This window comes from Anser anser, assembly GCF_964211835.1.
Source record: "Anser anser genome assembly, chromosome: 1".
In the NCBI taxonomy this organism is placed as follows: Eukaryota; Metazoa; Chordata; class Aves; order Anseriformes; family Anatidae; genus Anser; species Anser anser.
Window position 1 is genome coordinate 149,925,156 of NC_139720.1, and position 27,538 is coordinate 149,952,693.

General features: G+C 36.8%; 1 protein-coding gene across 4 annotated transcripts in view; it reads right to left on the minus strand.

The window, feature by feature from the left end:
- Nucleotides 1-27,538, minus strand: part of ANKRD10 (ankyrin repeat domain 10) — a 37,781-nt gene that overhangs the window by 9,840 nt on the left and 403 nt on the right. For 2 of the 4 annotated variants that reach the window (XM_083820042.1, XM_083820041.1), the window contains exons 2-3: nt 21,334-21,486; nt 13,413-13,504 (exon numbers count right to left, since the gene is read on the minus strand). In XM_083820042.1, coding sequence (XP_083676168.1) covers nt 13,413-13,504; nt 21,334-21,486 — 245 coding nt within the window. Of the gene's footprint in view, nt 1-13,412; nt 18,940-20,011; nt 21,233-21,333; nt 21,487-27,538 lie in introns of those variants that run through there. The other 2 variants (XM_083820044.1, XM_083820043.1) reach the window with 2 other exon arrangements.

Sequence of the window (27,538 nt, forward strand, 5' to 3'; positions counted from 1 at the left end):
CCATTCTAGAATTATTCTAAGTGATCACTTACTTGGACTACTAGTGAAAATCCAGAGAACAGCAGCCAAGAGCGTCCAAGAAAGCAAGACTTTAGAAGACTGAAAAAACTATTTGGTCAAAAGAAATGAAATCTCAGGGTAGCAATATTAGCTTCAAACACCTAACAGACAGCTGCAAAGAGACTAATATGTTCTGTGCATCCAGTGCTGGCAGTATATGAATGGGATTAACAAGAGCAAAGTATATTTCAAATAATGCACTAGGAGAAAGTTTCAGAGTATGAAGTTAGTTAGGGTTGTTGAATCTGCAAAGTGTTTTCTCACCTCCTCCTTTTTAAGGACAGACTATGAGGCCAGAAATTCTGTGAAATATAGTCGATCCTTTCCAATGCTACACTAGATGGCCTGTTGAGTTTCCTGCTAACCTGCATTCAATGCTCTTCTGGTAGTTCTAATTTACTTGTGTTGCAATACAGATACAGTATTTCAATATTGATTTTGAACAAAGTGAATAACTCCATTCTGTCTAATCTGTTTTAAATTTGCTGGCCCAAAAAGGAAAATACAAGAAATCTAAATGAGCAAATTAAAGATATGCAAAGATAAAAACATGACCAAAACAATACGGTGTTGACTGAACACCTAATTTAATAAAACATCAACAGATAATAATTCTACATTTTAGCAAATGTTACTGAACAGTATATCTCTGCTTTGAAAAATGGACTGTAAGACATAAAAACAGACTGTAAGATTTAACTGTAAGACAGACTTTAAGTCATCATTTCCCAAAGTAATGGTGATATAAGCTGCGAGAGGCATTTGGAGATGTATGAACTAAGACCCAAGAGTAAGGCTAAATGTAAAACATTTTGAGAAAGTTTGTTTCCCAGAAACAAAAGAAATGAGATCTAAATTAATGTCTGGCAGATTTCAACATGTAATCAACTTAGTAAGATTTTTTTTAGATCTCTCCCCTCCCCACTTCTTCTTAAACACCTTATTCCTAACAGGCAAACAAAAAAGTACTTGTCCTAAGGAAGTACTTTAGAAATACTGCATAGATTTTGTAAGGACTCGAGCAGATTGGATGTAACATTCTTGATTCCAAGAGTTTAGAAATTTCTCTCTTAAAAATCTGAGTCAGAATTTAACCTAACAATTTCACAAGGACTCACTTTGTCAGGAAGTTAGCAAAAAAAAGAAGAAAAAAGAAAACAAACTAGAAAAAGAGAAAACAACTGTAAAGTTCTTTCTGCTCTCTCTCAGTGGGCATAATAATATGAGGAATTCTTCTACATTCAGTTGTCAAGTTCTGTGAATTTAATAGAAACTTGATTATTCTAGGACTTTCAAATCCTTTCACATTTCAGTTAAACGTGCTTGTATTCCAATATTTTCAGGAAGGAGTAAAGCAGAAGTCAACAGAAATGGCACAAACTTTAGGTTTCATTTTCTCAAAAAACAATCTAGAAAAATAACGTTTTACTACTTTAGCAGCTTTTTTTAAGCCTTCTCTAGGAAAAATACCACCTGTCAGTGGGAACAAAAATGGCTAAAAGAACTAGCCATGCTACACTAGCTCATCAGAAGTGTAAGAAAAAATGGCAAACTCAATTAGCCCACGCATAAATCGGAAAGATAAAGCCCTTAACAGGTATCACAGTTTTACCAGATTAGAATAGCTTTATGACATGAATTCATCAAGAAGTGTTTCCAAAATATGTAATTAAATAAGAAGTAATGCCATCACTGTGAGGATTCTGAGTGCGTAACAGAAAAATCCAGTCTAATACAGCCTTTCTAGAAACGCTGAAGTGGAATACTAGAAAGAATTAAAAAAGCTCAGACATCTATTCCACCGCTCTTTAAAAGCACTAATCTGGACTTTGAGTAGTACTCCCCTGTTGCAGCAGCAGTTACAAGGAACTGGGAACACTTCTACTGAATCTCAAATTACCTCAAATGATGCCAATGTTTGGAAATGAAGCAGCTAGCTCTGCTAGGTCCATAAGCCAATATAAAAGCTGTTAATGTAAACAGACTTTATTATGGAAAGGAAAACAGAAATGGTTCACTGCACTGACCACGTGTAAGACACAGAAGGAGTTTAATCTCTTACATGCAATCTATCTCTATGTCAGTCCTTGATTATGAACTGCAATTATGCAAACTATCAGGTGAAAAAGGAGGAGAAATAATCGAAGATTCTTTTGGATATTAAGCAGACTATATATGACACTGACTGCATTGTTTAAAAAAAGGAAACTCAGAGAGGTAATCACTATAATTAAGTAAATTGTCAACTACCTCAGTTATCAGAGATGTCCCATGAAAGGCACATCCCTTCATTTCTCACAGCTGCTTACAAGAACAATTTGACTACATAAAGGATACTTTAACTAAAACCAACTTCAAGACTTGAGTTGCAAAAGAAAAGCAGTGAAAAAAATGCAAACCTTTGGACAAGACGGATGGAAATACCTCAAAATTTCATGTTTCTTGAAAAAAATTCTTTTCCACCCATCCTTGATTTTTTTTTTAAAGTTAAAAATCCTTTCAGTACTAGTTTTGAGCTGACTTTAACCCTAACCTTGAGATAGCCAAAGAAACTGAGAACATACTATTTGATATTAAATCTTCAGGTAAGCGGACCTTTTATTCCTTCTCATCATACTGCAAATATGACAGCGCTATTTCTCCAACTATTACTCAGAATTTATAACTTAGCAAGGAACTTTTCTGCAGGTTTTCTCTCTCCTTCCTTCTCTCTCTCTCTCTCTTTTTAAGATATTGCACTTGAAAACAAGCTTGTATTTCCTTTCAGGTGTTTTCTCAAAACTAGGCTACCTAGCTGAAAGAAGACCAAGCACGTAACAAGCTAGACTGGTATTTTCCAAAGATGCTTTTACGAAGTAACTATCAGTAAGGAAGATGTGAAAGGATTTAAGGAAGTCATATTAAAGAAAAGAAAGTCAGGCTAAGCCTTGCAACATTACATGCATTTTACAGTTAGACAGTCTTTTATTACATAGTATTCATTGACTCGATACAGTATTTTCTAAAGGTTGTCCTATTTACCCTCAAACCCCATCTCTTCTCCAGTAAATCAAGTCCAAAAAAGTAGATGTCTCTGAAGGTGGTCAGTTCAGCTACAGAAACAGGTGGAGAAGCTCAGGAAAGCACACTGAAAACTATACCTCTGAAAAGACTTTTTTTTTTTTTGGCACCGACTCCAGACAGGAATTTGAATTGAAAAAAAGTGAGAAAAATCTCTGACTTAATCTTACCCAGAACTAAGTGCAGTTTTCGTTGTCAGAAAATTGATTCACTCTACGCTTAGAAAGCACAAGCCTTGCATCATTTCCATTTGATTTTCCATTCATATTTGAAAAACAAATGAGTCCTCTTAAGATAACTTGGCAGTATTTCATTTTGCTTTATAGTTTATTCATTGTATTTATTACTCTTATTACTGCAGTTAAATTAGAATCACAAAGCATGATGTTATTTACCCTCAGCCTTCTTTGTAGACAAAAATCCAGGAGCTGGGAATGATAAAGATGTATTATTTTCCTTGAAGAATGGAAGTTTGGGATGCTAATACCAGAGCAAAAGAAAAAAAATACAATTGGAAAGATACATTTTCATACTATAAAGTTGTTATAAATAGAAAAGGTCCATGAGAAAAGTTGAAGGAAATCTGGATATGGAGAAATAGGTGATCTTGAGGTTTCTTGACAGATTACATTTAACACTTGAATTCTGTAGTGACAAGTGTTTTATAAATGAACTGAAAGCACGCACTGTTTGAGTTAAAACTCTGACTTTTGTATATACATTTATTCACATACCTTCTGTAGTGCTTAAACAACACTCTTACAACCCAGTGTTTCTTCATCCATCATGAGATGTCCACAGGTAGTCTTCAAAACTGACTAATCTTGGCATGAAGAGCACTTTTTTTTTTTTTAATTTTGTTTTTCTCCTTCCAGTTGACATCACAACTCCCATTTTAAAGGCCCAGTTCATCTGAGAGTCTTGGTATCAAATTAAAGCAACTATAAAGAGGACACTGTTGAAGCTTATGCTTAGTTATTCCCTACTTCTGAAATGCTTTTAAAAGGGCTGTGTGTGTAACTCAACTGTTGTTCATAAATAAATATCCTGACCAAACAGGATTTGCATATAGAAACACAAAGTCAACTTTCAATTTAGCCTTAGTTTAGGGAGATTTTTATTATCTCAATCTAATCACAATTTGTTGTTTTGAGAAGTTCACTAAAGGAAGGAAAAAATATGAGGTTAGCTCTCAGAAAATATGGAAGATAATTCCACTGTGATTAAGGTACAGAAAGTACAAAAAAATTAACTCAAAATTGTTTAAGTGTACTTTCTTGTAAGGAAGATTTATTTCAAGTTAACTCTAAAAAAAATACTCTTCGAAGGATCTGTGGAAAGAAAGACTTGTGTTTCTTGCACTGACTTATAAATTATACTGAATTTACTTAGACGAACTTGATTCTAAGATGTTTCAGTTGTTCGTATTTTTTTTATATTCATTGAAGGAAAAAATCAAGTACATTTCTATGTGTCTTTGATATGTACTACTTGAAATACTCTATCTTCCACTTATAATGTCACATACCTTGAAAAACAAAACAAACGTTTGCTACAAAAATTCAACATTCAATCTTTTTGAAAAAACATTCATATGTAAAAAAAATCCTCTAATTTTAAATAGTGATTACATCACCTACAGCTCACTGTGTTTTTGTTAATGCCATGCGACAATCTAAGAAAATAAACCACAGTTTCTGTATATCAATGTAATATCTGTTAAAAAATACTGATCTCAACTTATCTATTGTTAGTTTACAAATAAAAAAAAAAGTAGATAATTGTAAATTAGGGTAAGCAAAGCATGCAAATCTATAGATTCTATATCTGAATTCCTAGATTAGCATTAAAACCAATCACCGCAACAAATACCTCAACAGTATGCCTTGTGTGCAGAAAGGAAGCGATACTGAACATTCAATGCCACAACTGTAAGGTTTTCGGAGAAGCACCTGTGGCAGTTTCAGCAGTTTCTATATGGAATGCTCCCCCTTTCTAGGATTACTTGAAAAAATCAAGTCAATTCGAATTACGTAGCTGTAAAACATTGACATGTGTAGTTTTCACAGTTTCAGAATCTTCTGTTTGATTTAAACGGGCAATGGTGCATAAACAGGAAACTTATAATCATAAGGGATCACATATTTGCAGGCAACATTAAGATTAAAAGTTACATAAACATACATAAAGTGCTGTAGCACATTATTCATTATGTAAGCCATTATCATGTGACCACCTTAACAACAAGATACTAAGCCTTTTATGCCTTTAAAGCATTATTACGTTCATCCTGAAACCAATTTGTCAGTTCTTCACCGAAATTTATATAGAATGGATTAAAATTACCAGTCAACTCATGGCTTCAATTACTTTAAATTTAGTAGGCTGTATCTCAAAAGAATTAGTAACTATTCCTATACAAAAATTAGCAGATAGAAGGATTAAAACAAAAGGAGAAAGAAAAAAAAGAGATCAGAACACGAAAACGCCCACAGTGAGAAAAGAATTCCTATAAACATCAGTATACTAATCTAAAATTTCTACAGCAAAGTGATTTTAAAATACTAAACTTTAAGTGTTTTAACCCTTTGGTGTCCAAATACAAAAGTCACAAAATTGTTTTGATTTTTTTTAGATACCAAGAGAAAAATTTTCTTAACTAAACAGATGTATTCCACTGCTGGGGACAGCTACAAAAAAAATCACTCTAGAATTACAAACTGGGCATCTACAAACGCACAAGTTGGTGCCAAGTTTTTATTTCACAACAAAACATGCGGCAGCTGAAATTATTTTAGACCTTTTAAAACAAGGGTAGGGATTTTCAGAACATCCTCCAAAACCATAACCAGGTGAGCATACTGGAAAGAAGGAAGCTCTTCTTTGTGAAGACACGTTTCACCTCAGTATCAAGGTCCACGAAGAACTACACAGCTGTAACAAGCTCTCATGTGTATTAGACACATTTGCTCACGATTGAGCAAATGCTGGCACAAGGAAGAATTCATTAACCATGGCATGCAAGGTAGAAATACTACAATCACCACCATCAGATGTTGGTTTATTGATTTGGTTTCTGATTTAAATGCTTTAAGACAGACCTCAAGGAGTTGACTTTGATTTTCAGTATGATTGATTCACATTTCCAAGTAAACTTTTATCTGAAGAAATATGTGACTTTGCCAGAAAGTAGCAATCAAGAATATTTTTTAATTTACGCTCGATTACATAAATTATTCCTACATACAACTCACAAAGGTATTAACGACTGTTATCTCTTAAAATGACAGCATGCTTGCAACACTGCATAACAGAAAAGACCTTCACTATGAAAATGAAAGTAGAAATTTCCTTGATCAGTAGCAACAATGAATTCCAAACCAGCTTCTTTTTAGTATTGCAGCCACTTTAAGTCCAAAGACAATAGAAGAGTTATTTAGCCAAAAAACTATGAAAATCAGAACCATCACTGCTGTTACTAGTATGTTTCTAGACACAGACAAGGAACACCAGATAAAGTTGCTTACAATGAGAAAAACATTATGGAAGACTACTAAGGAAAACTTCAGAGTAAACTCTGAATTGAAAAGATGAACAGTGTTGTAATGAAGATTCCTCAAAGATGCCTCTAGTAGCAAATACAATCACCTTATTTCTCTTGAATGTATAAATTGAGAAGCAGTGACATGAGAACTTGACCTGGAACTTGAAAAATTAAGAAAGCAAGCTTTTTCCAAATGTGCCAAATGCAGAAAAAAGTTCAAGAGATTTAGTATAAAAATTATGGACAGTAAGAGCTTGGGAAAACTAAAGAAAGAAGGTAAATTGATTTTAAACAGGTATTTTTGTGCCAAAAGGGGAAAAAAAAAAATCAAGAACTGCAGGACTAAAGGTATCAGATGGACTTGTTATTTTCCACTAATAAGTGTGGCAAGGGAGAATGTCTTTCAAACTACATAAAAATTTATTTTTTGTTATGCTCTTACTCAAGTAGACAGAAGATCTTTTGGATTAAGAAACTACTGACACGCATGAAACCACTTTAAAGGAGCTTCACAGAGTATTTTCAACTGAGGTTTTTTTTATTGAAGGAAGTCCGTCTACCAGGTATTGAAAACATCTCGCAAAATAGAAAGAAGGAATTGATCTGAAACAGAATAGTAACATTCTCCCTAACTGATAGCTTCCAACGCTCTTCCACGACTTGCTAAGCTCTATGCAGCGAAATCCAACGCATAACCTGTAGCACAAGTCACACAAGTTACGAAAACTGTTTCTGATCAACCTGAACATGTTGTGGGCCATGCTACAGTTGCCTGTCTTTTTTTTGGTCCAGATTCAAAGACATCAGTTAAACTATGATCAACTCAACTGAAATGACCCAGACTGGAATAGCAAATGAAACCCAAATCACCGCATCTACTACCAGAAGTTAATTGCAACTTGTTTGCTCTAACAATTCTGCAGTCAAAATGTATCAGCAGATCAAGCACGGCATCCATGCAGATCGCCACCACTATGTCAGGGCTAACCATCAGAACTAAGCAGACTATTGTATTTGGGAATATACTGCATCCTCGTTTCTTCTACTGTACCTAACATGATGTGCTCCATCCAAGTTTCATTCAGTAACACTGGCTTCTCCACCTGACTTAACTGCACCTAGTAATAGTTTATTTTACAGAAAAAAACAACTCATCTGAAGGGAAGCTACACAGTGAACATAAGCACAGTGTCATATGTAAAGGAAAATCACTTGCCCCTGAAAAAATCCTAACATTCCTGTCAGAAATCTGAGTTATCAAGACTTTAAAGTCTTGGTAACGCCTCGTTTTTCTTTATCCATGTCTTTCTGGACTGAAGAAAAGCCAAGAAACCACTGTTATAAATCACAGAGGCTTGTCACTAATGACTAAGCTCCTCTATCAAGCTGGACCATATCCTGTGTCCTCTTTATGTTCCAGAAAGGTCACAAAATATCACGGCTTTAATGAAGAATTTAGCTTTACTCATAAAAAGTACCACCTCTCACATTTTTCTCTATTTCTGAACTTATGTCAACAACTACTGTTGTTATTCCACCTCCACTAACAATAATCCACTCTCAAACTGAACAGCAACTACTGAGTTTGCCACAGCTTCCTGTAATTACTCAGAACAGCTTTAACTGTGAAAACTACCCTTTTCCATCCTGATTTACTCTAAGACAGGGCCTCTCCCACTTTCTGGTTTATCAGCTATCCATAGATGTATGATTTGCTTCAATATTCCCAAATCCTTCCTTGAAACTAACCCAAACTACCACCTTATTTCATGGTCACAGATCATATTAAGTTCTTCTACAACAACAATCAAATATGAAACGAAACATGCAAGAAATTAGCAAGCTTTATTTGTAATTATTGTGCAGAAGAATTAGAATTTCACCACTGAAATGCACAAAACACTTTGACTCTGCCTCTCTGTATGAATTTATATAGGACGGGAAAGGAAGAAAGAGACCCCAAGCCTGTAGCCTCCATACTGCAGAATGGTAACTACATGAATACTGTGGTGAAGGCCCTAAAAATGTTTCTGATATATAACGAAAACAGAACAGCCACATTTTTCTTAGCTATACCGTACTGTCTAGTAATGCAACAGTAGTTAATCCAAAAGTTTAACTGCTGAATGGGGAGCTGGCAATCAGGTTTGCAAAAAGAATCACGTATGAAGCAGTTTGAGTTTGAAAAGTACCAAACAGATCATGTAAGTATTAATATACTAATTAACGGATAAGAACTATTCTGTTGAAACAGTACATAACTGCTATTCCCCTAAACAAAAAAATAGTGAGAATCAGAAGCATTATTCTCAAGACGGGGTTATGGACCATAAAACAGTAGGATGTTGCTTTTTCTATGGTGAATCAGTATAGCAGGACAGCTTTGGAAATTAAGAGATGTGACTGTAATGGCATTTCACATCAGAAGTATTGTAACACCACACGAACAGGCTGCAGTTCTATATTCAAAGTTTGGTAGCTAAGTTAGCTAGCTAACAAAAACAAGCATGTGCTAAAAAAATTGCAAGTCTCTGCTAAGTTTTGAAGAAAGCAGGAAGAAAACCAGAAAGATGAAGCATTACCTACTTCCAAGTAATAAGTGCAACTCAGCTAACAGAGGAGATGTCTAAACCCTGAGACCCTTTCAGGGAACAAGCCATATAAGTTTCCTTAAAAGGGGAACTGATAGAAGTAGGAACTCACTTTTGTTCACTAAAGAGGACTGAGTTTCAGAAAGTAAAGTTGCAAAAGTACAAATGAGAAGAACAAAAGCTGAGATATCACAGAAGTGGTCATAATTAAAATGTGAAAGATGTCACTTCAAAGAGAAAAGTAAGACAAGAATTTCACAATTGGCTAATCGAAAGGAGCTAAAAAAAATCTGTTAGACTTCTGTTGTGAAGCATGAAGATCTGTTGTGAAGAAGTAAAATGAAGTTAAGGATGCTTTTTTACAAACATCACAATGTAGCTCATGACACATGAATTTGCAAAGAAGAATTAACATTAAGCTACTGTCAAAGAATGGTAGTAAAGTTCTTGCTGCAAAACCACATACTGGAGATAGGATGCTTCTGGCATTATAGGAGTGAATTTACATATTCAAACAAACCCAAGACAGCTTTAATAAGAAAGTGGCTGAAATATCTGCCTCAGCTAGAATTATAACATCATGATAAGTCTGTCATCTGGTAGAAACAGATGTATGGGTATTATTTATTCCAGCACGTCAGTTACTTTCCCCAGACCTGACAACCAGAGCATGAGAAACCAGAATGGAAAAGGAACTCTTCAGGGTCTTGCAGCATCCCATCACGGTATATAAAATGATTTCTCCAAAAACCGTACGATTTCTGGTAAGGAGATAAGAAGATTTCCTATCCCAATATTCACGCATTTTGACCAAAAAACCTCTGAAGTGAGCCAGTACTCGTGCTCAATTGGATGGATGAATACCAAGCCACATCCTGACCCTTAGGGTGCATCTCTATCCCAAGAGAACATTGCATTTGAAACTTCTCTCCTAGCTCTAAATCAAGTCACTAAGAAATGAGCAACTGTTCAAGTGACAGTTGCAGATTTGTTATTCAGAAACAGGTGAACATGATGATGCACAAGTGAACTGCATCGAAACAGCCAAGGAATGAGAGAATTAAGTTCAAATTAGTATAATTAACAGCTGCATCTGCTTACTGTTTTTTTTTGATTCAATAGTATTCTGTGTTTATATGTGAATTTTATATTTATATACATGCTGTGATACAATCTTTAAAACTGTATGATATCCAGCATTTCAAAAATAGTGTAAAAGAGCAAAACAAAACATGGCACCAAGAAGGCTTTTCCCTGTAAAGAGCTGTGGACACTTGTTCGTCACCATTGTAAATTATACACAATTAACCATACATGAATTGCATTAATTATGCCGTTTCAGTGAAAATCCAGCAGTTATTATGGATACTTTAAAAGGTACTATCCACATTAAAAAGTCAGTTACACAGCAAACCTTTTCACTCATATGAGGACATTGTGACCACCTGCTTCCCCCTCTTCAAGGGTCCATGAATACCATAGTTAGTGGAGCAACCATTTTTATGGCTGTAGGACATACTGTGCACAGAATATGCTTCAGCTAAAATGAGAAGGTAAATACCACAAAAAAAATCAAAATATTTTCACTAGGGTACAATTATTATTTTTTAATATTACTAAAAATTTACACAGGAATAGAGTCCCAAATTCTCTCTCATCAATTAGAAAAACAATGCAACAACTTCATGAAATTTAGAGACTGCAACATATTGTATTTCTCTGCAAAAGCAATACACTAACAAACCTGAAACAAAGTAAACTAGAACAATTCAAGTGAGGCAATTACTTTTATCCTTACTGGACCACTGTTAATATTCTTTGGCTTCCAACATAACCAAACAAGTGAAATATGTAGGAACAGGGCAGACACTGATATCGAAGATTACACTAGTCCAATTTACTTTATTTAAACAGCAGTATTTGAATAATCACTCATAAATAGAAAATAGTTCTCTTGCAATATTACACTATTGATTACTAACGTTAGTGTAATAATGAAATCTTCGCATCCCTATTCTACTTTCTGTATAGAACTATATAAGGGATGGTGCAATACTTATGTAAACTATAAGTATCAGGGATAAGTGGCATATTCGACTATTTGCAGTCAAAAGAGACATTGCGTCTTCACGTTAACTAGATTTTGATACCATAACTGTATGAAGAAATAAAGACAAAATTGTATTAGAAAATCTAACCTCCACAAAAAGGCCATGTTCACCATCAACAGAGATCAGCACTTTAGTCTTGAGCTAGTGCTTAGTTCTCTATTTAGTAAAACTCTTGCCTTTGTCCTATACAGTCAGTGAACATTTCAGTTAAAATATATTAATTAGAACTAAAATATATGGAAATGCCCCTCTCCTTTTCTTCTAATTGAAGCCACAAAATAAAGGAGACAAAGCTTTCAGAGCACCTACATTTTCAAGATGCTACAAAAATCAGGAAATCAACATAACCATTAGAGATATGGGTCCAGTTTTCAAGCCCAGATGATCCAAAGTTAATCAATGTCAGAACTGTACCTATGGATTTGGCCTAATTTAACATCCTGAGCCTGAACACTACGTTCTACGGAATAAATCCTCCACCCTAATCAGTCAATTAACTATCTTCTCTCAGATGGCAGGGGCAGGCTTTTACCCAGTTCCTCCAAATGAGGAACGTGGGCTGCTCCACGAGTCTATTGCATTGGCATCACTTACGTTACCATTTATGGGATAGGACCTATGGAAACTGTGACCAGTCTATCCTACTCTAACACAGATGGAATTCAAAGTTAGAAAATTGCAAATTCAAGTGATTTCCTGTTCCTAAAACTGATAAAAAAAAAAAGTAAAAAGGCCAGAAACACATACGAAGTTTTTTGACTATAGCTTGCAAAGACAACATTTAAAAAGCAAAATTTCAAGTATGTAAATTAAAGTTGCAGCCATATCTCCAACCTCCGCCATTCAGCTCCTACTTTTGAATCTCTATGGATGTAACACTCTCTTCATTTACATCAGACCCAAGTCATTCATTTCATGCTGTTTATGCACTTCTGCAACTTCTCTTTTGATTGGAAACTTTCTGAAAAATCACAAGATTACATACTAATTGATGATGATAATTAAGGTTTGCTCAATTCCACAGTAAATTTAAATCCAAGTTTATCTTAAAACATCTGGAAGTGAGTGCAAAATGGGAATTTATGAATTTACAACTGATTTCATGAACTTGTCAATAACTGACCTTGACAGCTGCATGAGTTACCTCACTGTAATTTTTCTATGAAGTAATCTCTCATATAAAGCAATTTGTTCATTACTATTAACTTTAAAGGTTCTGTATTTCCTGACTACTCTGAGACCATTGAAAAAGTTAAATTTTATGGTAGATTAATCAGGGCAGCATTACAAAAACAGTAAGATGGAAACCAAAGGGTAAAACAAGAAATTAACTACACGATTCTTATTTGACTTACAACTCAATAGTTTCATCACATTGCAGGTTAAAATACAGTAACTAGTTACCATTTAAGATAAAAAAGGCTAGTTCTAATTAAAACAAAGTTCTAAAGTATTTACATTATTATAAGCCATAGAGCTTATACTCAACATTTCTAGGTGAAAACTGCATCCATTTTGTCCATGCTGTAAGTTGCAAAAGTTTGTGAGATTTTCTGAATGTTTTTGCAGTACATAAACCTTTAAAGAAAAAAGTTAAGAGGGCAAATATACACAATACACTAACAAACAGCATTAAACTAACTGCAAAGAGTGTGTGAGTTGCTATTTTGCACATAATGTTGCTTTTGCATTGTTTTCTGTATTTATTCACCAGTGTAAGGTGTAAATTAACTGTAAAAGTAACTACATGCTAGATAAAGTGTATAATTTGGGGCCATCTCACAGAAGCGAGATCCATTTTTTAATATACCACATATAAATGTAATACTAATGTAGCACACTGGTACAACTTCAGTTAAATAAACTTTACTAGACATGCAAAACATCTTGGGCTTTATTACAGTTGAACATGTCTAGCTGTCTTTTAATCATGTGTCTGCTGTTTTGATTTTTCTTTTTGATATTAGTATCTATGTTTACTGGTCTAAGTTAGTCAGCTAAACACACAACAATCAACAACGACACAAAAAAAAACACCTCACTTACTCTATTTGCGCACCGTGAGCCACAAGGGCACTTATGGAATCCACACTACCAGACCGTGCTGCTTTATGAATAGGAGTTTCACCAACATAATCCTGTAAAGACAAACTACATTTTGTCAAGCATAATCTTTCAAAAAAAGACAATCTTATTTTTACACTACTCATTTTAATTAAGAAAGCAGATATACATATATAAAAAATAAAGCAGCATTTATGAGCTAGCAAATACATCAGGTACTTAATCAGTATTTTAAATTTTGCAGTAGGCTTTCATGTACTTTTAGGAACAACAATAAGGGCATCTGACTTGCACATGCCTTTAGCCAATGACTAAGTAATCAGCAAAATCATACGGAGCAAGACCTGTTAAAGAAGAGATCTATACATACTACTGGAACAAGTTACTCAAATATTTATTTCCTAGCATTTTCATTCCCCAGCACCTTGCCCTGAGCAAGCCATCTTAAATTCAGAAGCACTATGGCCAAGTTGGTGGGACTATATCGCTTTCAAATCCCGCTGACACACTTACCCAGTACTGCATTGCACAATAAACACCCTCCAGGTGAGATGTATCTGTGAATAACTCTGCTGTAACATAAGCATGCCCAGTGCTCACAGGCCAGGCCAGATCTCTCCTGAGACATGCACGTTTGACTTACGTGTCCTATATACTATTCTTTTTTGTCTACCTTTATTCGTTTAAATTCCATTAGCATTAACCATTAAAAGCATTTTGTTTTTCAGGCAACTCCTCTCTACAAGCTAGTTTCACAGGTAACAGGGAAAAATCTACACGATTTTACAAATGCAATTGGTAAGCAGCAGGTGAATTCCATGCATCATGACCTCAGGATGCAGATGAAATTCAGGACTTGCAATTGAACAACTATTATTAATGATATTAATGATTACTTATTTTTAATCACTATTAATTGATATTATTAATAATAAGGTATTAGGAATCACAGAGAAGAATTCATAATGAAACATGGCCTTGAGGTAGCAAGTAAACGTTCAGTTAGTTTTGTTATGTTTTTTTCAGTCCTCAACACTTTCACTGCACAGCAAGCTTTTCCTTCCTCCCCAAATTTTGTACAGACTTCTCTGTCTGCTCCACTGACATTAAACATAGTCTAAGCGTGAGTACCTCATTCTTGCTTCTCTGTTGTTTCTTTTATTAAAACATCACCACTAGCTATTAAAGTAACATAACACCTTTACCGGCTTGACAGTCTTTACACACAACGGTGTTCAACGCTTAGCTCTGCAGTTCTGGCTACGCTTCAGCTCTATCTGAAACACGAATACATTCACAGTATGATCTTACCACCATCCTGACTGAAGGTAATGTGCTTTAAATTGTCTGCCAAGCTTCTCAGAAATTCAATCACATTTTCTAGACCATGTAAATGTAACTCAAAGATTAATTTTGGATTATGTTTCATATACTCTCAATTTGCTATTTGCCAATTTTATTTTACAGTGAAGTATTTTTATAACATGCTACAAATTCACTAAGGGTAAGCAAGTTTACCATTGCTTAAGACATGTATTTAGCCAGAGTGAAACGCCCAGCATCCCCAGCAGGGAACAGCAATGGTACCAGACAAATTTTGCCTTATAAAACTAAGGCAAATTGCTGAGGCTGACAGAGTTTGGAGACAGAAAAAGGCAGAAAACTCCTTGGAGTCCTTAGTGATTATGAAAGAGCCATGCACTCCTTTCAAAATGGCTGTCTGTAGCTGATGGATAGAAGACTGCTTTTCAATGAACTTTATATAATTCTTCCTATTTATAACTTTTCTAGAAATTACAGGAAGACAGACATATTGAATGGAGGACACAATTTTATTAACTGCCTACATGGAAACTCATCTGGTACTAATTTATCCAGGATTTTCTTAATAGTGTAATACATTTCCCATCATAGCAGCTGTCTTCGATTCATCATTTTGTTATTATTTCCATTCCCCCTCTTCCGTTAAAGAGATGAAAGTGTAGAAAAGAAATGATTGGCCTCTTAATTTTGTTCAGCATTAGTATTTACAACCCTACCCCTAACTGAAAAGATAATCATCAATATAGAGTTCAGTTTAGGACAAGTTAGCTCATCTTGCCAATGCATATGACACAGATGACAGAAATCTTCACTAGACCCACAAATCCAGCATGTTGCCCAGTTAAGATCTAGATAGCTGAATTACGAAGTACTGCTGAGGGAAATGTTAGAAAGATAAGAAAGGACCTTTGCAAAAGAGCTCCTCACCACTGCATTATAAAAATAAGCTGAGCTTAGAGCAGTTAATAAACATGTCACCAATGACCAGAAAAGGGTTAGCATCTCAGAAAGAGAATACATGTCTTGAGAAGGGCTTCTTTCAGTCACTGGCCCAGAAAAGCATGCACCTTTCTCTAAAGCTAAAGAATTTAGAAAATACTTTGAGATCAGAATATATGAATTTAGATTCTTATAGCGTTCCTCTTAATTATGGCACCTCATTTTCCATCTTCACTAACATTCATTGTCATCTTTTGAAGTTCTACTACAGGACCAAAACTATTTGGTCTTCCATTTACCTGAAATAAGTTTCCAGCTCTGCAAACAAAGAAATTCTCTTTGGGTTATGATCTAGAGTGAAAGGAAATATATATATTTCCCACTGAAAATGGCTTGGAAATGTATGCATTTCTCAACACATCCAAAAATCACCCATAGAGGCAAATAAAGTACTCTATGAGACCGAGCACAATTCTGTTTAGATTTAACAATTGGAATGGATGGCACTAAACAGAAAAAACAATGTAAGTTTTTTCTAAGAACAGTGCCTAGGTTGCTTGGCTTTATGCTCAATTTGCACATTACCACATTGTCCTGTATGTTTTCATTTCACCTCTTTCATATGCCTTTTTTTTGGCTGGGAAGAGCAACCCCAGTTATTTTATTTTGAAGGACTCTAAAAATTCCCTGATACTACCTGCTAATTGATCGCAGTTCCCACATATGAGCTTCAGTTTGATATAACCCCTTCTGCAACAATATTGCAGGAAAGGAAATATCAGTAACTTGTCTTTCATAAATAGAGCACTGGTCTTTACTGGTCTTTCATAAATAGAGCAAAACACTTCAGGGTCCCATTTATCCTTCTTATGTAACACTGCTCCAACAGGCCAAACTTGACTCACGATCCAGAAGTCCCACAGCAAATAAATGACCAGAAAAAATAATAAGATAGTTTTCCCAATTTTATTAATTTAGCATTCAAGGTAATAGAAGTTTGTTTGCTCTCATGAAAACCAAGTACACTGCTCCGAAGTAGGTGACAAAGTGTCACATGGCATCACAGGCACAGTCACTTTTTGCAACTCACTGCCACTGTCAAGCCATGTCTTCCTCCTTTCCCTTGGAGGAACACTACTTTCCTTTTGCAAAGACGAAGGCAGGTTTTTTGTTGTTGTTATTTTTTTTTTTTAGCTTGGGGTCATGGCTGGATTACATTTGACTATTTAATTTTACTAAATAGGTATCTTGCTCTTCCTTCCTTCCTCTTTTTGTTTACATGTCTGAGTCTTTCTTATCTTTGGCTTAAATTCTCTTCAGTAAATCTCAGCTTGCATTTCATCACTATGCTACTTAGCCTCAGACATTTCCTGTACAAATTAAATCTCTCTCAAACTCTTTGCTTATTCCAAGTCCCTTTTTAGATATTTGTATTTATCCAGTCCAGTCTAAAGCATTTTTCCTCAATTTTGGGATATACATTTCTGTTGGCCTTAAGATCTTCCAGTTCAACTTTGCGCAAACTTCCTATTTTCTTCTCCAAGTGCCTGAATATAATTCAATTAATCTCACTCACTGGTACTTTTATTCCTCTTTCATCTAAAAGTTACTTACCTGTAAGTTTTTCTTCTTAAAATGTCCCCATGAACATTTACACTGAAGGCTTTTAACTATGTATGCACTTGTACAATACTTCTAGTATCAATGTCCAAGATACAGCATTATTTTACCTGACGAGAAATAAAAGCCAGTGCCATTTCTTACTCAGCTGATTGAATATCAAAGCCTATCAACTGATCACACTTCCAGAAAGCGTTCAGACTTCTTAGACCTAGCGCCCTGTCCTTCCTGAATCTAGAAAGTAGAGGCTGGAGAAGATGGAACATTTTTCCTCATTCTTCACTAAAAATCTGCTTTGAATTCACGGTGGTTTCTCCTTCTGGATTTTCAGTATAGATGAGGAATGATGGAATGTTTCTATTTATCTGGCTTTAGTCCAAAATGCATCTAGTTTTATATTTTAGACAACCTATCACACAAAATGAATGAGTCTTTTCTCCTCCCCAACAAGGATATTAGTGGGTTTACAGTTCTTGTGAGTTTGGGTAGTCTAACCCCTCCTAAATCTGTCTGCCATCACTACCAAATTACGGTAACTGGCGGGATGAAAAGTAAGTTAACGTCACCTGTAAGGATGCAATATTTCTTATCATTCCCCTTCAAGGCAGGCCACATGATTATTTTTGTTTGTTTTTTGGCCAATCAACGAAGGCAACATACAGTAGAAACATTTGATATGCTGAGGTCAGATGGAAAATATATTTAAATGAAGCAACAGGCTTTTTATCAGAAAGAATTCATGATTATCTGATGCTAATATGCACAGCAGCACAGAATCAGTCTGCATTGTGACAAGGATAAAACATCAAAAACTTCATGGAAGTAGCAGTGTAATTGCTTTGCACTGTTAGAGTGAACTAAAGCAGGCAGGAAGCTAAATGCAGGTCTTGTCTCACAATATTGAGAACTATTAGCAGGCACTGCTCACTGAATATAAAAATAAATAAGACTTTCTCCTGCACCCAGCGGCAGGTAGAAACAGACAGGAATATTGCTTGGCAATTTGGCTTTCTCTGAATGTTTATGGTGACCCTCAGGGAGGTGAGGGACTTGGGGTAAGAACTGCCCACCAATCAGGAGAAGAAAAAAAAAAAAAGACATGATTCTAGCCAGCACATACAGTTATACAAGAAGGCTGGACATCATGAGATATACTCACAGAATTTATTTTGGCGAGCAAGGTACAGTTGGGACAAGCAGCTTTCAGCATTTGTCGTTCATTGCTGCTGCCCGAGAAAGGTCCCGGGCAACTGCCACCAGCACTGAGATAATCGTTTTAATGTTTTCCTAAACTTCAGGGCAGGCAGCATGGGCTACAGTACCTCAGGGCAGATATGAGAAAGCATGTATGCAAGTTCTACCGAGTACCAGTGGTTTACATTAGGATTGAGAGACTTGAGGAGATTCCTTTTCAGAAGCTATCCTTTTCTTTTTCCAGAGGTGATTGGTTAGTCTGTAGCCAGTGACCAGGAGTCAGTTTGGAAGGAAACTTTTACTAGTTTAAATATCAAGTATTCCCAGATCTTTCTCAGCATGTGTTTTGTATCCAGTGTCCATGGAACACTTGTCCTCACACAAGCATTAGCCAGTGACTATGTCTGTCTGAAGTACAGCATCAGTCAGCGAGCTGGAAGGAATAAACAAAATACACATCAGGAAATAGTGCTCCAAAAGCTCAAAAGTGTGGGTGGAAGCCCTAGATAATCACCTGAAAGAGCTTGGAAATTAAATAAGAAACTAGAATCACTTATAAAGCAGTGCAAATCAAACAAGAATAGTAGATTTTGACTGCAATTCAATAAACATCTGGAAGGAACTGGGGAGAGCAAAGCATGCACTGTGCTTTACATACTCGTGTGCGAAACATTCCAAGTTATCTGTGGGTTGTTTTGCTGTAGGTGTCACAAAGGTACGCTGTCTAGCTTTGAGTGCTCGTGCACGTGAAACCAGTGTGACTGACCAGCTGCATCTTAACAAAGAGCTATTCTTGTTTCAACTGTCATTTTTAATTAACCAGAGATTTCTTCTTTTATCAAACCAGATCTAAAATACCTCTTCTTGTATGCTCAATTAATATTTTGTGGGTCAAAAAAGTTTTTTATACAAGTGTAATTTGATACTACCACTATCAACAACATACAAGGGTTCCACAGCATCAGCTCTCAGTACTGTCTATGTTGGCACCCTTTGCCTGTCAGTATCTAAATCTGCCTTTTGAAGTCTTCCTAGGTCTTCCTATTATTTAGGTTTGCTCTCATGACAGGCCATAGATTTATAAAGACTCCTGAGTCACTGGCTAGTCACTAAGACTAGCCCTTTCTAAGACGGAGTGAGTTACCAGTCTACTTTTAACTGCGTGTCATACTGCCTTCTGCTTTCCCTTACAGTCATCTGCATGTTGCCCTCAGCCCATGGAGAGTTCTCTCTGCACTCCTCTCCTCTTCTGCTGGGGGCTAGCTACCACTTTCTTCTGCGTTATAACCTCACCCACTAGATGTTCCAGGAGAGTAAGCTTGTTCTTCAACTCCATTTCAACCTCACTGGTCAGTTCTTCTCTTTATCCTCTTAGCAGGAAACTTTCATTCTTCTCATTCATTCATTTTCATTCATTCTTCTCTTCTCATTTAGCAGATATCTGTACATCTTTATTCTGTGCATGCCATGTTTCCTCTCTAATCACAGTTTCTTTACATTCTTACCTGGGCTCCAGATGCATTTCTAGTTCTTGTATTTTCTCTTCTGATGATTCTACCACTATGCAGCAATAACTTATTGTGTAAGTTACTTTTGTCAGGTATCAAGGAGAAGATGCGATCTATAGCCTCTGCATCCAGTCACCTTCATTGTTTCTATAATTCTCCTGGTGTCTCACAGCTGTTCTCAATGCACCAGCCTTCTTTTCTGAAAACTCAACACAAACTTCCCCATTTCTTATTTTTTGCATAACTTAAAAAAAAAATATATAAAAACAAGTCTAGAAAGGCAAAAGTTCAAGTTCTTCAGCAGTCTTAGCTTAACTCTACTGCATTTAAAACAGTCTGGCCATTAAATATTTTAGGAAAAGTATGACGTAAATTTAACAGAACAGAGATTTTACAGATGCTGTGCTGTACTACAGTTTTAGTAAATGCATATGCTCTAGTAATAATTACTCTTATAGGACATAAAGAATCATATTTTTAAGTACTGTTTTTAAGGGAACACATTATGTATGCACAACACACATAATAGATCCATTCAGTACTGGAAACATTTTCTCCAAATGCATTTTTTTAAGCACTTGATTCTGTTACCATACCAGAGTGTAACAGTCCTTTACGTGCTTTTTTACTATATTAATGTACTCTATACTACAAAATAAATTGATATATATACCCATGGTAACAGTAACGGGAAACTATCAATTAAAAAAAAAAACAAAACACCCCCCATTCTCTCTTTGATAGTCAAGTACATGTTTCTGATCTACTTGAAGGAAATTACTAGAAAAGCTTTGGAAATAATCTAAGAAAGAAAAAAGTATGCAACCAAATGCATCTTAAAATAAATCATGTCTTACTAGATTTTACTAGTTAGACATATGACTAAATCATCAAGGACCACAAAGGTCTCGTGGTTCTGTACGTAGTGGCAAATCCACTGGCTCATTTTTCAATTCTTACATATTAAGTAAGATGTTTCTCACTAGTCTCTTTTTCCTTCCCCTAAAGATGCATTAAAATATCAGAGCATTTGGTAATGCTGCCAGCATCAGAGCAGCGTGGTACCATTTTGTTCACGGAGAAAGATGTCAGTTCCTAAACCAAATGTTCTTCAAACCTTTAGTGGCCTAAGACAATTATTAGTCCTACCTCTACAATAATCACAAAGCCCTGTACCCAACAATTAAGTTATTTCACTTCAGGGGATGTTAAAATTATTTTACCTGTATGTGAACATAAGGATCATACACACTGTAAAAAGGGACTGAGACACTTCTTCCAAAATTATATGCAGACATGAAATACACATTAAACCATACCTGTTTGTTTATGTTGGCCCCCACTTGAATCAACCAATTCAGGCACTGTGGATGTCCTCCAAAAGCAGCAATGTGGGCTGGTGTTTGAGCAAAACGTGTTGTACTGGCATTTACAGAAGCTCCGGCTCTTACTAACTGTATTAGGCACTCCAGCTTTAAAGACATGAGGGAATAAAACCCAAAAAACATTACACAGATATGCTATGACACAATTAGCACATGCTAAATAAATAAAACCCCAAAAAGCTAAACTTACTGTCGAAACTAAGCGGACACAAAACAAGAGAGAACATGAACACTGGATTTTCCCCTTCCTCCTTATTCCTGCCACCAGCCACAGACTGCACCTGAAAAATCCTAAATTCTCATCCCCTAAACTGAATTCTGACATTTATTTTTGGGATGGGGGAAGAGAACAAATAATACCTCAGAGTTAACCACTAGAGCTACTTGGCTCACTTTTGTTATGCAGAAAGTTTCTGATCTGGCAAAGCTGCAAACATGATACTAAACAGACATTATTAGCTAATGTTTGCCAAAACAAAAGTGTTGTTAGGAGATACGCGGACCTATTTTCAGGAGAGTTCAGAGGGAAGTAAACCAGAAAACACAAGAAAGATTTTAAATTTCTTTAATATTTTCTGAAAGTGACAGAACCTGATTATTAATAACCAATATCATTAATACTATGCTAAATCTATACATGAAATATGTTGTGTTTACTGTTTTCCTGCTATTATAGGTGAAGAATTGTTAAAAACAGCATGCATGTCTGTGGCAATACCAAAACCAGCAAAGCTCTTTCCTTTAAAAAAAAGGAAAAAGAGTATTTTGTCACACTATATTCTGACTTATTTTCCTATCCTGCTAACCAGAAGTATCCGATATCCAGCTACTATATTTAAGTGTTTGCAACATAACATTTGTGGAAGCTGAGCAAACCATGATGACCTCAACTTTCAAAAATAGTCAAAAAAACAAAGCTCCTTTCCTGTCACCCAGTAACATTGCCCTTTTGTTGACAGGAAAAGGAACGCACTATGCTAAAAAACAAACAGTTTAGTCTAGGCTTCCATTTATTGTGGTCAAAAAACGAACACCCCCCCCTCCTGCACACACATGCGACAGTACAACAAAGAAACTCCACACTGACTCTGTCATTTTACGTGAAGCAATGCCCCATCTCCTGGTCTGTCTCGCTTAGTTAATTAAAGGAAACGTTTATTAGCTATAGGACTGCTAGGGAATAATCTGTTCATAAAGAAGTGATGAAAAAGCATCAAAAAGCAAGCTGGCAGCTTGATTATGGATAGAGGCACGAACATCACAATTTCAGTGTCCTTCTCTGCCTCTGTACAATGTCTTTTTTTTTTTTGAATCTGTAACTTCCTGATGTAACTTCCATGAGTTACATGAATAGGATCAACCACTGTTAGTTTTTCAGATACATTGTTCACTTCAGCTGTATTTTTTCCCTGTATAGTTCAAAGAAACACATTCGAACTCTATCTTGTAGCATATACAAAACCACTTTTTTTTTTGGACAGTAATGGACCTGACATAAGAGTACCATTAACATACCATAAATTAAGTGTCCAAGAGGGAGGGGAACTGAAATTTCACAATGCTAACAGCTCTAGCTCCATAAATCTCAACATTACCAAAGAAAAAAAGTATCTTTTCAAAAGCAAACAAGTAAGTTTGCTCGAAAAAAAAAAAGAAGAAAAAAATACATATATATATATATACACACAAAAAAATACAGTAAAAATGGTGTAAGATAGTTTGTAATTCCAATGCTAAATTACCCAAATAAATTCTTTATTTGCTACCCTTAAGGCTTTCCTTCCTGTCTACAAGTTCGCACCCCAATATTGCTGCTAACCCTTAATGATTACTAATAATTGTAATCATTACTGTAATCATTAACAAATGATGTGACAGAAAAAGCACCAGCTATACCAAGATGTTTCTCTACTATAACTGCAAGCAAAAGTAAAATTCAGACAGTTTTTAAAACAATCATCTTTCAATAAAATTAACTTGAAAATGCTTCCAGAAAAGCACTGCAGCTTCAGGAAAGAATATTTCCTCTACAGAAACCGGGCTGCATCAACTTCCCTAATTATACAGGCATCACGGCTTGCCAATCGCAAGGGGAAAAATATTGGAACTGGTGCACCCGTGTCGTCTTGCACTGTTTGAATCTGCTTTATAAAATGGCTATGCGTCACCGTGGACTTCGTGTTTAAATTTTTAACTTCGTGTTTGATTTCTTTTCCCTTGTATCTCCCCCTCTCCATCTCCTACGGGGTTTTAACAATGAAGATAATGTTTCATCCCATTAAAAGCCGAAGCAGGGTTCTTCTGCATCATGGCGGTCAGAAAAGCCTGCTTCTTTCTACGCTACTGAAAAATGAGACAAATTATTCTGTGAATAGAAAAAGACAACATGCCTAAGGACAATACCCCACCAGAATACTTAGGCTTTAGATTAGGACACGGAAGTCCGTTTTCACTGAATAACATTTCAGAAGGTATTTTCCACTGTATCGTTATACCTAAATTGGAGGTTAAACTGATTTAACGGAGACAACGGACAAGCCTCCATATAGGCCACAATTCTGGCACGATACCAAGGAAGAAACGTGTGCTTTATCTGTACTACTTTTGTTCCAGAAGAAACAGAATGTACTTACTACTGTTTTGCTTCCTTTAATGTAAACAGTCAAACGGCAAAAATAAGAGTAGAAGAGCACAAGCCAGCAGATATAATCAAAGGAAGCAAAAAATACACATGCGAGCAGTTAAAAATGAAATTAAGGTAAGCATAAAACAAAGTGAATCAACAGTGACTTTTCCTTTAAACGCAAGCCTTTTATTTTCTACCTCTCTGGTAGCTTTTTTAACAATTTTACATTCTGACCCATCTTCTCAAAAATCTGCATAACATCAGTGTAATTTAGGGCACTATATAATTAACTCTAATTTGAACACAGCAGCTCTAATGGGAATTAATTTACTTCTCAGGATATAAGCACTTCTCTGCAGTGAGGGAATACCCTGAAAATGGAAACTCCACCACAGACATCCAACACGGCAAGTACATTTGGACATGCTACCATCTATGATCAGTACTATCTTCCAGAAGGAAGTGGGGGACAGATGGGGATGGACAGAGGTCCATACTGTCGCCATAACGTCAGATATTGCAACCAGGAACTCTTACCTACTGTTTTTAATGGTCACTGTTGGTATTTTAATTATTAATTGTAAGGTCTACAGGTATGTTTCATAGTAAGCTATATAATTATTCACAAATACTGTCTTTCCCTTTTTTAGTCTTAAGATACTATGTTTTTGTTGACTAGCATTAGATCAGTATTTCCCCAATAAAAAGCTCTATTATCTTTTGCATATTCATCTGCGAGGGAACTTTACTTTTGTTGCTACTTCCCTATTGCAGGGCATCTGCAACTGTGCAGGAAGGCAGTTCTACAGCTTTATTTATAAGTGATTTTGCGTTGCCCTTTGATGTAAGGAGGGCTTTCCTTCTACATTCAGCTTGCGAAAGAAGTGAAGAAATATCCATAGATTGCTAAAGGTCACCAACCCTAGACTGATGTTCTGTGCGCATGCACATGTATGTGTAGGAATTGTTTTGGACTTGCTCACGGCAAGTTGTTCCAGAAGTACTTCTTCCCAAAAATAGATGAATCAGTTTTGTCATTTCAGTCTCCTACAGAGATGCAGTTAAAATCATTTGTGTTTGATGGACCATGCTGCTGAAGTGTCCTATACCAGGACAGCAATGAAGTTCTGCTGCCATTTAATTTCTTGCAGGCAAAGAAAACCAAGTGCAAACTCCACAAAATCTAGCACGACAAAGAACCACAGCAAAAAAATCTTGTTCAGTAATTTTTGAAATGTTCATTTGGAGTTAAAGTTTAAGACCCTGATACTTTAAGAGGCAGAAAAACTTTCCACTTGCAATTATGATCAATCTTAATTTGAAAAAATAAATAAATAAACATGAATAAGAACATAAAGACTTGCATATGGATGTCTGCTAAAAGCAGCTATTGTTTCACTTTTGGCAATCGCCGGTTAGCTTGTGAAAGGTTGATTTATGACTACGCCAAATGAACACAAAGTAAGTCAAGTCCGAGATCCAATTACAATACTGGAACTTTTCAAGTGTGTTGAAACACAGGAGGTTCCGCCCAAACGTCAGGAAACACATTTTTCACTGCGAGGGTGACTGAGAACTGGAATGATGGTGGGGGGTCTCCTCCTTGGAGACCTTCAAAAGCCACCTGGACGTGGTCCTGGGCAGCCCGCGCTGGGTGGCCCTGCTGGAGCAGGCGGCCTCCAGAGGTGCCTGCCCACCTCGGCCACTCTGGGATTCTGTTGCAGTCTCTGCCTCAAAGAAAAACATTACCTAACAAGACTGTAAAACGCGCAGATGACTTTCATATGTTGAAGCTGCCTAGCCTCTGCCACAAAGCTTTTTTAAAAAATATATATGCAAAGTGATATCGAAACGTTTGTAGCCTGTGTCATCTTTGCAAGTTTCATTTCAGTTGAAAAACGCTCCCGCCTATTTCACATGCAACAGCAACAACAAAGAGAAAACACACCACAAATCAAATTTGGTGAGGATACCTAAGAATAAACACAGCAAATACAGTAGCTTGCAAACCGACTTGTTCCCTTCAGCAACTTTTTCTGCAAGAGTCTCTTGCAAGAAGCGAACAGCAGGAAGAGAACGTACGCAAGAACTCTCATATCCTAGCACGGCTGGTAAGAAGCTAAAAATACTTAAGGAAAACAAAACAAAACACACGCTTGAAGGACAAAAGCAAGACTCCCACATGCACGCACAAAAATTCCTATGATAACGGTTAAAGGAAACGGGAATCATAAATGCAAGACAGACAGAAAGCCTTGATGCCAAATCAGTATCTGCACGTTTTGTATGAGCTTACTTCAGGACAAAATTTATGGTACTCCATTTCTGAACATAGAAGATTAGCTTCTGAATAGAGAGAAGGGTGTTTTTTGTTTGTTGTTGTGGTGGTGTCTTTTTGTTTGTTTGTTTTTAAGACTGTAGGATTACTCGGCTGTGTTTCTAAAATGTTTGCTGGGTACCGCAGATCAAATCGCTTGCTGTACAAAATCCATCTCTTAATGTACTTGCATTATGTCCGCCTAAGTACGTTCATTTTCCTTCCCTGGCAGACAATCAATACATAAATAGAAATATATTGTGAATGGGAGGGAGAACAAGAACAAAAGGCCCTCAAAAATCAGAAAACAGACATCGCTGAGGGAAAAAAAACACACCCTCCAGGCCTGAATTCTGCACAGGCTGGAACACTCATACCATTATACATAGAAAAAGCATATGTAAAGTGAAGAAATTAAGATAGCATTCATCTTCAGATTTGAAGGTAAAGATAATTCGAAGAAGAAAGGTGGTTAGGAAAAACGCGGATAGCAGGCTTTTCCCATTTGCCCCTTCCTGAAAACGGGAATTAACAGCTATTTAAGTGTGTCAATCCAATAAAGGCTATTTATAAACCCATTTATTTTTGTAATGGCAGCAGAAACCTCATCTAGCAGGCTTCAGCCGCTGCCCCCGGGCTTAGAAAGATCACGCAAGGTTCTCGCGGGGCCGAAGGGAGAGGTTTCAGGCCAAGCAAACTCCAGGCCGCGTAAACTCTACCCTTCACCTAAACACGGCGCTGCCTGCGGCATCCAGAACCAACACCTACGGCTCAGCGTGGCTGCTTTTCTACGTTTTGACTTTTATCCGCCTAGCAACAGGGCGCTTAGCTCCGCTCTCGCACGCGTGCACACCGCCGTTCGCTCCCCGCGCCGAGGGCTGCCCCAGGGGCACACGCATCTCCTGCCCCAGCCCCCAGCGAGGCGGTGGCGCCGCACACAACAAAAGCGGCCTCCGGGTGCGGCGCCTGACGACGGCAAGGGCCGCCACGACAAGACTCCGCAGGCGAAGCGACGAGGCACGGGGAGAAGGGGAAGGGGTCAGCGGGGGTGGCCGCCGCCCGCTGCCCCTCGCCCCGGCCGTGCCCTGAGGGGAGCGGGGCGGCGGCGCCTCCCGGCCGGGCGCGCAAGGGGCTAAGATGGCGCCGCGATGCGCTGCGCGCGAGAGGGGCTGGCGCCATCCCTCTCCTCCTCCTCC